Source organism: Contarinia nasturtii, unplaced genomic scaffold, assembly GCF_009176525.2.
Source record: "Contarinia nasturtii isolate CC-2019 unplaced genomic scaffold, AAFC_CNas_1.1 Cnas_scaffold_78, whole genome shotgun sequence".
NCBI lineage: Eukaryota > Metazoa > Arthropoda > Insecta > Diptera > Cecidomyiidae > Contarinia > Contarinia nasturtii.
Window position 1 is genome coordinate 3,002,514 of NW_022197436.1, and position 11,233 is coordinate 3,013,746.

At 34.4% G+C, this 11,233-nt stretch overlaps 3 protein-coding genes across 4 annotated transcripts; 2 read left to right on the top strand and 1 right to left on the bottom strand.

Annotated features, from left to right (window-relative positions):
• Positions 1–655: 655 nt before the first annotated feature.
• On the bottom strand, positions 656–5,110 carry LOC116337398 (pinin). Its single transcript, XM_031761930.1, has 4 exons — positions 4,828–5,110; positions 3,979–4,655; positions 1,375–1,680; positions 656–1,253 (listed from the first exon to the last, which is right to left on the bottom strand). Exons 1-4 carry the CDS (start codon positions 4,956–4,958, stop codon positions 1,114–1,116), a joined length of 1,254 nt encoding a protein of 417 aa, XP_031617790.1. The 5' UTR covers positions 4,959–5,110; the 3' UTR covers positions 656–1,113.
• A 345-nt stretch (positions 5,111–5,455) lies between these two features.
• LOC116352055 (tryptophan--tRNA ligase, cytoplasmic) lies at positions 5,456–7,399 on the top strand. Its single transcript, XM_031784313.1, has 5 exons — positions 5,456–5,743; positions 5,860–6,088; positions 6,164–6,346; positions 6,417–6,801; positions 6,859–7,399. The coding sequence occupies exons 1-5, from the start codon at positions 5,605–5,607 to the stop codon at positions 7,153–7,155; spliced, it is 1,233 nt and encodes a 410-aa protein (XP_031640173.1). The 5' UTR covers positions 5,456–5,604; the 3' UTR covers positions 7,156–7,399.
• Positions 7,400–9,295: 1,896 nt separating this feature from the next.
• On the top strand, positions 9,296–10,835 carry LOC116336896. 2 transcript variants are annotated; one of them, XM_031761102.1, is made up of 4 exons: positions 9,296–10,015; positions 10,120–10,230; positions 10,332–10,449; positions 10,539–10,835. In XM_031761102.1, exons 1-4 carry the CDS (start codon positions 9,670–9,672, stop codon positions 10,753–10,755), a joined length of 792 nt encoding a protein of 263 aa, XP_031616962.1. In that variant the 5' UTR covers positions 9,296–9,669; the 3' UTR covers positions 10,756–10,835. The 2 variants fall into 2 exon arrangements, with proteins under 2 accessions (XP_031616962.1, XP_031616954.1); XM_031761094.1 differs by having other exon boundaries at positions 9,308–10,015; positions 10,317–10,449.
• The last annotated feature ends 398 nt before the right edge of the window (positions 10,836–11,233 follow it).

Here is an 11,233-nt window from a genome sequence, read left to right on the forward strand (position 1 = left end):
GAGCTTGTCTTTGTTTCTTCGTTCGTTTTACGCGACGGTATCGTTGTTGTTGTTATGAATTTGCCGGGCAATGGATAAAAATGTGCATCAAATAATAACAGCAATAATGAGATAGATGTGAAATATAAAAAAAGGACACGCAGAGAGAGAAATAAACAGCAACGCCGGGCCGCAATAAATAGATCTTGAGTTGGCAGTATTCATTTGGCTTTGTTTTTGGTTGCTGGATTGTGATTTTGATCGGATTTTTGCCAAACGAAAGTATATAATATATTTTATTTATTTTATAATACTTTTATTCCAATGTATCAGTTGAATGTTTGTTGTTGTTGTTTTGTTTTGTACATAAATTGTTCCATCTCGTTCCCAATTTTCTGACTTGTATTCTCCTTTTGACTTGTCGAGCGTGAAGCGTAGTGGCGACAACGACAACGACAACTACACAGCAATCACGAAAAATGCCATGATTTATGGCATTTTCTCTTGTCTGCCATTGCTAAATAATTACGATATTTGACTCCTTTTCGTCTCAATTCCTATCATTTCCTACACATTTTTCTCTCGCCGTGCATTTTTCGATAAATGTATTCTTTTTTATGCGATGAGGTAAATAGAATTCAGTGATTGCCTTTATTTTTTTGTGAGAATTTAAGTTTATTTGATTTATAGCATATAAAACCAATGAGATACACGCTAAACATAAAAGGTTGGAAATACAAACTAAAATAGAACTGTTTTTTTTTTCTTCAAAATGCAAGACTCCTCATTCGAAATCGGCATAAATTTTTTTTGTTTTGTCAAGTGTGATTATTTGTTTTCTTATTATTGTTACTATTGTATTTGTCTTTCAAAAATTGTGGATGGCTGCAGTTGTAGATCGGTTGTTGTGATTTTTTTTGTCTCAATTTTCTAACAGCGATCACCTCGGGCTTTTTTCTTTGTGGAACGAAAAAAAAAACTTGCCAGTTCAAACAATTTCAATAAAATAAAATGTATCGATTGAAACAGAAAAGAGAATGACTCCTCAGTACGGTGAATGTATATGTGTTTGTGTGTGTTGTCGGTACTGTTTGTTTACATAAAAATTGAACTTTGCTCAAAATTGTGTGTGGTTCAAGTTTGACTGGATGAACGACTTCGTTGTGGTTTCGATTCATTATCCTCATTATCGGAATGCTGTACTTCCGAAATCAATAAACTAGCTTCACTCTTTTCAAATTGTTCATCATCTTTTTCAACTTTGATGTTTACGACTGCAAAGACAGACAAATAAAAAAAACAGATAAAGAAAAAAATTTGTTGGATTTTTATTTGTTTTGTACTTTAAATTATGTGTTATCCGTGAAGAAGACGAAAAAAAATGGAGTGCCTTACCCTTTTTGGAGTGACTTTCTTCATCGTTTGTATCGGCATCATCATCATCATCGTTGCTGCTATCATTCCCATGATTCAGCGATTCATCGTTACGTTTGCCACCAACCGATTTAAAGTTATTTGAATAATAACTATCGTCCTCCGTATGATTGTTCGATGAACTTTGTTCGAACAATGACGAATTATTTTGAGCACTGTCATTATGCGAATCGGACATTGGTTGCAGTGTTTCCGTTGCGGCTTCAAAACGATTAACAATTTCGGCCATTTCTTCGTTAACCTCAGCACGCCGCTTTTCAATTTGTTCTAAACGATGCAAAACGATGAAAAGAGAATAACAAAAAAAAACACTCAGAGAATGAGAGTGAATAAAAACAAAATTATATATGCCATTCCATATGAGACAATTTTCGAAAATCCCCCAAAAATTAACATGCACACAGAAGCGCGCGCGAGCTAATTCATTTTGAGTCACAATCTGTTGTGGTATGGATGTCGCAATTAGATGATTTATGAATGCAGCACGCGCATTTATTAGTAATAAATTCGAAATTTCTGAACCAATGCTACAATTTAAAATTTAAATCAAATGAGTTGATTACGAGCCCCATGGAAAATGTGGTTTTGCGATTAAACTAATAATCATGTTTCAATTTCGAAATTCACACATATTGAATTAAACTTTGAAAATGAAATGAGAAGAGTGACCGAAAAAGACCCAGATGCCGAACTGAATGTTATCACAAATGATTTGGGGAGGGTGTATGTGTGTGTGTTGCAAACCGGCAAAAAAGCCAACATCAGCTACAATTGCATTTCATTAAATTTGTATATATTTTGTTCAGTTTGCGCATGTATACGTTTTTTTCATCGACAAAATAGCCACCACGATATGCAAAATTGTTTGGCAACCGTCTGCCTCTATAGCGATGCCGGTGATTTTTTTTTGGCAAACATTCGAGGTAGAGAGAGTGAGAGAGATCGTCACTTTGGTCAACGCGCACTGTTTGATAAATCGCTTGAATAGATGCCATTTTCAGCGGCAATCGACTAAATAATATACAAATGCACACACAAACCTAAAAAGAGAGAAAGAGTCGGGCAAATGTAACTATTTGCATTCGACATTCACGCGGCAAACGATTCACATTATTATCTATTTACAGCATCGTTTATGTAGATAATGTAAAATGGTATTTCATTCAAATGGCTGTATATTTTTCAACGAACTATGTTTTATTATTTACATATTTTGCCGATTGTCTAGTTTGGTTTATGTGAGTATTTTGAGTATCGGAATATTCTCTCGATTTGTTTTCACTTTGGCACCAGTGGATAGTAGCCCAGAGATATTGAAGTGAGCATTTTGGTCAAATGTCATCGGGATATGGGCTTTTCATTTTTGAGAAAATAATTCAAGTAATGTTTTATGGCGATTATTTTTGGATATTGCTTCGCATATCCACATTTTACTTGCTTTCGCATGAATTTTGTGTATCGTCCGAAATATTTCACGATCCACATCACACGGACCACCAACATCGAACGATATTTATGAGCTGTTCGCAACTGTAAATGTACTGTGCTTACCACGGTACACGGCCACAATTTCATCTCGATCAAATGTAAGTGAATGGCGTTGTTTGGGCTAATTAAATGAAAAGTTACAAACGACAGAATGGATGAGTGAGTGTGAGTCAATTTCTCGAAAACTGAAAGCATTGAGCATTCATTTTAAAATATTCAGATTCATTGTGATATGAAACGTTGCCTTCGAAAGTTCTATTGTTACCGCCATATGCGTGCGGCCAAATATGCATACATTCGTGCACCAACTCGTGTACCGCATAACACGACAATATTTCATATTTCAATGCGAGTCACAAGCAACACGACCAAATCGAGAAATTGGAAATGAATGAAACACATTTGCTCGCCACTATCTGTCAATTCGTCAAAAAGTAATATGTTTGCACTTGTTTGAAATGTGGTGCGTTAATATGAAATCGCCACGAAAAATGACGATACAATTGTGAATGCCGACAAATTCATGGTCTATTTCAATGCGAAAATGTGTTCAAACGTTGGTTGAAAAATGGAGAGAGAGAGAGAGCGAAAGAGAATATTGTCGGAAAATTTCAATTTTTCGGAACATATGACTCATATATACATTAAAACCATACTCAAGTACGCGCTATCATTCTCTGTCGATTCGATCATTTACACAATATCTCATACAATAGCGCGTTGCGGTGTCAATGCAATATTCAATATGTTCGATATTTCGTAAGGGCCGAATAATAATAATAATAAATATGTATACAAAATGTGAATGAATTCACACACACACACAATAAAAAGAGTATTGTTTCGTGTCATTTGCTTCATTTCATTATGAATTGATTCACAATCGAATGAATTCGATTTGTTTGTGGGGTGCGTGTTTCAATTAGGCGATTCACTTGCATTCACTAGACATCTCAAAATATGCTTGATGTTCCATTGACCGCAATTCATGATTATGTTTTATGGCATGATGGATGGTCAATTGGCTTCTTTGTGTGTGTACATGTCTGAAAGAGAAATGAAAAAAAATTAACTTACTTTCAATATCACGTTTACATTCATCCAATTTGCGTTCGGTGCGTTTATCCATAACTTTTGGCAAATAGTAAATACGTGGTTTGGTCTTCGTTCGAATGAAATTCATAAGCGGCTTTTTTGATTCTTCCCATGTGCCAAACTCTTTCATCAAATTCATTTTATTTTCCAACATCTTAATTTCCATTTGTTGTCGCTTTCGATTGTTGTACAAATTTTGTCGTTCTTTTTTCATAATTTCACGTTCTTGATTCTGTTGATCTTCCAGTTTCTTTTCGATTTGTGCTTTTTTCTGTTCTTTTTGTTTAAGACGTGACTCTTCCTGACAAAATTTTTGCAATGTACCTAACAACGAACCAAACATCCGACGATTACGAGCCCGTGATGCTGGATCACTACCCTGTGCTTCGACAATTTCTTCTTTGGTCGGCAGCTCCCGTATAATACGTGAATTTAATTTTGGTTTTGCATCATCATCACGACCACTTGATGGTCCTGACAATCGACTAAACACCGATTTTGTTTCTGGCTTTCGTTTTGCCGGCGGCGGTGAACCATCCCGATCTCTATCACGATCTCTTTCTCTGTCTCGATTCAATCGATTCCGTGAATCTAATTGGGCGGCATAGTCATTACGATCTCTATCGGCCCGTCTGTCTAACGTACGCTTGCGGTCTCCTCTACAAACATACACGTAATGATTGTTTTTTTTTTGATGATGTTTTTGGATTTTTCATTTCAATCGCATCAACATAACACACGGTAAGAACGGAAATATTATACAAAATGTGTTAATCAATAAATTCAAACGTGAAATAAAGAAATTAAGAAAAAAATATATTGAAAACTAACCTCAATTGATCGGGTGGCTCTCGGCCACTGATTCGCCTGATGTTGTCATTTAAACCTTTTAGAGTTGATTTTGCTTTGTCGAGCTCTTCTTGTAACACATCAAAACTAACATTTATCACTTCGGTGCCCATTTTTCCACACGTGAATTGACAATAGATAATGGTCTCAGCAATTTATGTACTTTTGTTTATATTTGCTATGATAAATTACCTTAACGATGAAAGAAAAAAAATGTTCCCCCAAAAAATGCTTCAGTGTATGGGAAATATTATGTCAATAATCGAATGAAATGAAACTTGAACATAAATATCCGACAAATGTGCATGAAGTGAGTTGCAATTGAACGCTTCCTCGACGACGTGAAAAAATGACAGTTTTTTTTGCAGTTTCGTTTTCCTTTTAAAAAAATTCCATTCACTTATGTGATCAATTCCATTCACTTTAATTAAATACATTGTAATTTTGGCTATTTAAAAAAGAGCAAATCAAAATATATATTGAAAAAATAAAACAACAAATAAAAAGAAAAAGCTTCGATAAAAGTACATTGGGCGTCGTCATCGAATTGTTCGATTGTGAACGAGCCATTGAAATACGTCATTTTGTCAATTTGAATGCGGTATTCATGTGTCAAATGTGCTGTCGTTCATAAAAAACGTGTGTGAACACAAAGCGCTTAGTAAACGTATACGACATATTCACAAAGCCACACACGCCGTCTGTTCATATTTGTTTTGACTGAAATAGTTTATACATTAAAAGTATTGGAACAAAAAAATGGGTGATAGCGTTGATAACAATACAGCAGCAGAAACAGCAATTGATGCACTCAAACTGGAGGAGAGTGATGATTTTGTTGATCCATGGAGTGTACAAAGTCAATCAGATACCGGCATTGATTACGACAAATTGATACGTAAGCATCTAATGTCATCACCGAATTGATTGCCCCTGTTTGTCTCACTCTTTCAATTTGTTTATATTTTGAATGGAATGAAAGAAATGTCATATAATTGAAATAATTGTTTTCAGAGCGTTTTGGTAGTTCAAAAGTTGATGACGCAATCATTGAACGATTCGAACAAGTCATCGGTAAGCCCGTGCATCACTTTATTCGTCGCGGTATATTCTTTTCACACCGTGATTTGCACACAATATTGCGGCTGAAAGAAGAAGGAAAACCATTTTATTTGTACACTGGCCGCGGACCGTCGTCAGAATCATTGCATTTAGGACATCTCATCCCCTTTATTTTTACAAAGTAAATCATATTTTTTTTCATCGCCATCAATCGAATGTTGTCATTAATTTGTCGACAAAATGTATTTTTTTATAGATGGTTACAAGAAACACTGAATGTGCCTCTTGTCATTCAATTAACCGATGACGAGAAAACACTATGGAAAGACTTGAAAGTTGAACAATCAATGAAATTAGCGAGAGAAAATGCTAAAGATATTATTGCAATGGGTTTTGATGTCAATAAAACATTCATCTTTTCGGATTTGGATTTTGTTGGGTATGTGATAAATTGACACCAAAATCTAAATGAGCAAAAAAAATAAAAATCGTATTTTCCAAATTCGCAGAAAGTGTCCGGCCTTTTACCAAAATATGATTCGAATTCAAAAATGTGTAACATTCAATCAAGTGAAAGGTATTTTTGGTTTTGGTGATTCGGACCCGATTGGTAAAATCGCATTTCCAGCGGTGCAGGCAACACCATCGTTTTCATCGACATTTCCGTTCATTTTTGGTGATAAAAAGGTGCACTGTTTAATTCCATGTGCAATCGATCAAGATCCATATTTTCGTATGACAAGAGATGTGGCACCGCGTCTTGGCTTCCCCAAACCGGCACTCATACACTCCACATTCTTTCCGGCACTGCAAGGCGCCAAAACGAAAATGTCCGCCAGTGACACCAATTCGGCCGTCTTTTTAACAGATACTCCAAAACAAATAAAAACCAAGGTAACGCATATTTTATTGATTCATTTCGAAATAATTCTAATCGACTTTTAATCATAGATCAATAAGCATGCATTCTCTGGTGGTCAACAAACTGTTGAGGAGCATCGTGCCAAAGGTGGAAACACAAATGTTGATGTATCATTTCAATTATTACGTTTCTTCCTGCCCGATGACGATGAATTGGAACGAATTCGCGTTTCATATACAAATGGCACAATGCTTAGTGGCGAACTCAAAGCAAAAGCAATAGAAACACTACAACCCATTGTGGCCGAACATCAAACAAATCGAAAATTGGTCACCGACGATGTACTCGATCAATTCATGGCGATCAGACAACTTAAATTCGATTAGCAAAATAGTTTTTTTTATAAATATTGTATTTATTTATATATATTTTGTTCACTAGTTCTTCTTTCTTAAAAACAAAAGAAATGAAGAAAATGAAATGCATTGTCACAAAATGCAGCACTGGCCTCATTAATATACATCGCATTTTGACTATTGCTTCGGTTAAATGGTTTAAAACAAACAAATATGATTAACGTAAACATGAATAATAAAATTGTGTGTTAAACTAAACTGAACTACGTACGGTCATTTCCTCTTGTCTTTTCTCCACTCCAAATATATTACCATTAAATGTCATTTTAACAATTAAATGATTTGTATGCATTGCACTCTCTTCGGATGTTTGTGTCTCGAACATGTATCGACAATAATACGCAAAAAAGACCGAAAGAAATGCTTTGAAAGAATTTGTTTCGTTGCACATTATTTATGTCAAATAGAAGAAAACGGAATACACTACAAATCGAAGAAAATTGAAATGATTCAACAATATCGTTAGTTTTTCGTATCGCTTTCAAAATGTATTTTGTTTTAAATAATAAAAAAAAGAAGTCATCATAATCAGAGTATTATTTGCGTTCAATGCTACCATCGATGAACGAACGAACCGAAAGAAAACAAGATGGAAAAAAATAGAAACAGCGTGTCAACAGTAGCAAGAGTATGGCAGCTTTTGTTTTCCATTCAGTATGTGTGTTTTTCTTCTTTTCTTTTTCTTTTCTTTTGCGTTTGGTTGGGACCTTTGTTTGTCATCCACATGCATTGACCACAGAGTCATGGTTTTTTGTATACAATTCTATATGGCATACGTTATTGTTTATATCGTCAACTTCCGTATGTGACACTTTTGTTGGCGAGACTTGATGTCACATAATAAATGGAAAAAGAACACCTACGAAAAAAAATGAGCTCTTAATTTCACGCGTCCTTTGACCAAATATATTTCGTTGTTCAAACCATTATCAAAAACATCCGTTGCAAATTTTCAAATGATTTCTATTTTATTGATTGAAACCGAAGTCTATTTTATACAAACAAGCTTGTTCTAATGAAAACGATAAGAGTTGAACGAAGAAAAATAAAACAAAATGAAAAGAAAAAAAAATTGTTGACAATATTACAGAAATGTATTGAATTTTATTTTGTTTTGTTTTATTATGAATAAAAATTTATCGAAGTGATGATTTGGAGCACTTGTTGAGTTGTATGGTTTTGTAGATGTGAGAAAATGAAAGTGGATCGATGAAGGCGACGACAGTAAAATCGAAACGAAAAAATGAACCAACAATCGAACAATAAAATTTTGAATCTGTAATGAAACTGAAAAGAAAAGGTGAACAAATACGCAAGATAGAATAAAGCAGCAGCAGTAGCAGCAACAAAAGCAAAAAAAAATGTATATAAAAAAACGTATGATTCATAAAAAACACTTGTGTTGACACAACGCCAAAATACACATTACCCTATTTAATACAATTCTAGAGAATGTTGAAATCTACGTTCAGAGTCGATTTTCTTTTGCTGTCCACCGTTTCTTTTTTATCTACCAATGTTTCGATTTCATTAAATCCAATCAAATAATTTCAATTAAACATTTGCTACTTGTTTTCACATGGCGGCATATGTGTGTATGCGACATGAGTGTGCTTTCCTCGCAAATTGACAATATTCTGAAGCAGTTTCCACAAAACTCTTAAATGATTTCCATATAATAAACAACAATTCTTTATCATTGGTAATTGTGATCGATATATTCTTTACGATCCGTTGTTATGAATATTCAAAGAATGCACACGTGCGCGCTCTTTCACTCTCGATCACACGCTTACATTGTTCTATGTAACGGTGGGTAGGACAGTTTTTAAAAAAAACAGAACCTTATTGGTTCAGAAATGAAAACGGTTACTCAACGGATCGACAATATACACTCATATTATCATTTCACATCAGCGGAACGAGAAGAAAAACAGATGTTGATTGCCACCAACACGAATACATACGCGCGTTTGCATCGAGAATTCACCTAGACAAAGAGACGGTCGATCGACAGGTTGAACCGAAGAAAACACATATTATGATGAGGGCAAAAAAAAAATTGAAACACAAACGGATGGATGAGACACGAACAGTAGAAATAGACGAACGACGAAGAAAATATGTATGTGAATATACTTATTTGAAATAAAATTTCATAAAAACGAAAATGAATCCATTTCACAAAGTTCCATCGACAGAAACATACTGATAAAAAAAAATCGTACGTATCCACAAGTGTGTGACAGACAATTCAAATATTTCGTTCGAGTTGTAACAATAGTGCGAAGTTAAATATTTACAGCATTAAACAACGAAACTGATTTTCATTGAATTTGAATTTTGAGTGATTTCGCTCAACGACCATTTTTTTTTTCGCTTTCATTTCGACTGAATGTTGATCGGTGGGTGTGTGTGAATTTAAAACTAGTCATTTTCAAATCGAATAAAAAAAAATTCGAGAAAAAAAGGAATTCCGTTTCAATGACGAGTACAATTCATCATCCAGTTGCAATTCCATCGCGTGGTCTAATTATTTGTGAGATGGAAGAAGAGTCAAGCGAACCAAAAACTATACTTGAAATTGGCGGCGTTAGTCGACCAAAACCAACGTATATTATACCACCGCCACGAGCGCATGCATTGCCTACATCGATTAACAATCAACCATATTTAGGCCATTGGAAAGCTCAACATGATATCGTATCGCCACCATATCCAGCATTCACTGAATTTCAAGAGCAACGCATCGTTCGGTTATCAAATGCCAACTGGTGCGGACAAACTGATAAACTACCCATCACTGTGACATCATCTTTTGCCACTAAAGGTGATTATTGTTTGTTTTCATTGTAAAATAAAAGGGATCATTTCCGATTTTTCTTTCATTTGAAAAGTAATTCCAATCTTATATCTTGATATCTTATTGCACAGAACCACTTCCGGAAAATTATAGCCCAAGAGCCTTAAAAAATCCACACATTGTATCATCGCTACAAACAACAGCGCTGTATCAGAAAAATGATACAACGGTTGATTCGAACGGTAAATCATTTAGTTTTCTTTGTTTATTGTGAATGTGTTATGAATTACACATTTTTTGTTGTAAAAAAAAATATATAAATTTGTAGAATATAAAAAAACAGCATGCGATCGAGAGCGAACCCGAATGCGTGATATGAATCGAGCCTTTGATTTGCTACGTGCCAAACTACCAATTTCCAAACCGTCCGGCAAAAAATATTCGAAAATTGAATGCCTTCGGTAAGTTTTATTGGCATCGACTCTGAATCAGTTACTTTGTACGGCCAGAGAATAAAATGTTAATCGAACCTTGTTTCACAACATTTCAGAATTGCAATTAGCTATATTCGTCATTTGCAAAGTATGTTGGAGTATTCACAGGATCCAAATCAAGAGCGAATGACAACATATGAAAGTAATTATCCGGATTTGCATGCACATGTATGGAAAACACACAGTCATCTTCAACAACATTTGGGAATATCACCGCTACCACCAAATGTACCATCTTCAAGTAATTCGGCTTCTCCATATTTTACATCTTGAAAGAAAACTGTTTCGTACATTCCTTTTTTATAAAAAAAATAAGAAATAAAATACGGTAAAAAATAGAATTTTTCATTGAATTCAAACTAGTTTTTCACTCAACTATTTTAATTAAATTAGAATTGACTTTTATTCCGTCTGAATTTTACTCGAGTTTGAAACTATGATGGAAATTCCGGAATATTACAGTAATTGCAAGTGTAATGAATAAAAATATAGCAATAAGAATCCAATCGATCACCATTTTGAACTTTTCAAATGTTTGTAATCTTATTTTGTCATTATGTATATGTACGTACAAAATCTGCATAATTCTTTTTTTATTGCGAAATGTATTAGAATTTGAGGTAAATTTTTCTAGCGCCATCTATTGAACTGTATTGAAATGTTGACATCGTGCTTTCAATCATCAAGAATTTAATAACTTTTGGTATGTATGATGTATAGTGGTATCGCATCGTTGGCGATGCGAATGTCA

Excerpts from the sequence above, each read along its gene's own strand:
- LOC116336896 (XM_031761094.1), top strand. The coding sequence starts at position 9,670 with ATGACGAGTACAATTCATCATCCAGTTGCAATTCCATCGCGTGGTCTA. Across the intron at positions 10,016-10,119 it reads ATCATCTTTTGCCACTAAAG|AACCACTTCCGGAAAATTAT; the intron begins GTGATTATTGTT and ends CTTATTGCACAG. Across the intron at positions 10,231-10,316 it reads TACAACGGTTGATTCGAACG|AATATAAAAAAACAGCATGC; the intron begins GTAAATCATTTA and ends ATAAATTTGTAG.
- LOC116337398 (XM_031761930.1), bottom strand. The coding sequence starts at position 4,958 with ATGGGCACCGAAGTGATAAATGTTAGTTTTGATGTGTTACAAGAAGAG. Across the intron at positions 4,656-4,827 it reads GAGCCACCCGATCAATTGAG|AGGAGACCGCAAGCGTACGT; the intron begins GTTAGTTTTCAA and ends GTATGTTTGTAG. Across the intron at positions 1,254-1,374 it reads AGAAAGTCACTCCAAAAAGG|TCGTAAACATCAAAGTTGAA; the intron begins GTAAGGCACTCC and ends CTGTCTTTGCAG.
- LOC116352055 (XM_031784313.1), top strand. The coding sequence starts at position 5,605 with ATGGGTGATAGCGTTGATAACAATACAGCAGCAGAAACAGCAATTGAT. Across the intron at positions 6,347-6,416 it reads TCGGATTTGGATTTTGTTGG|AAAGTGTCCGGCCTTTTACC; the intron begins GTATGTGATAAA and ends CCAAATTCGCAG. Across the intron at positions 6,802-6,858 it reads CAAAACAAATAAAAACCAAG|ATCAATAAGCATGCATTCTC; the intron begins GTAACGCATATT and ends TTTTAATCATAG.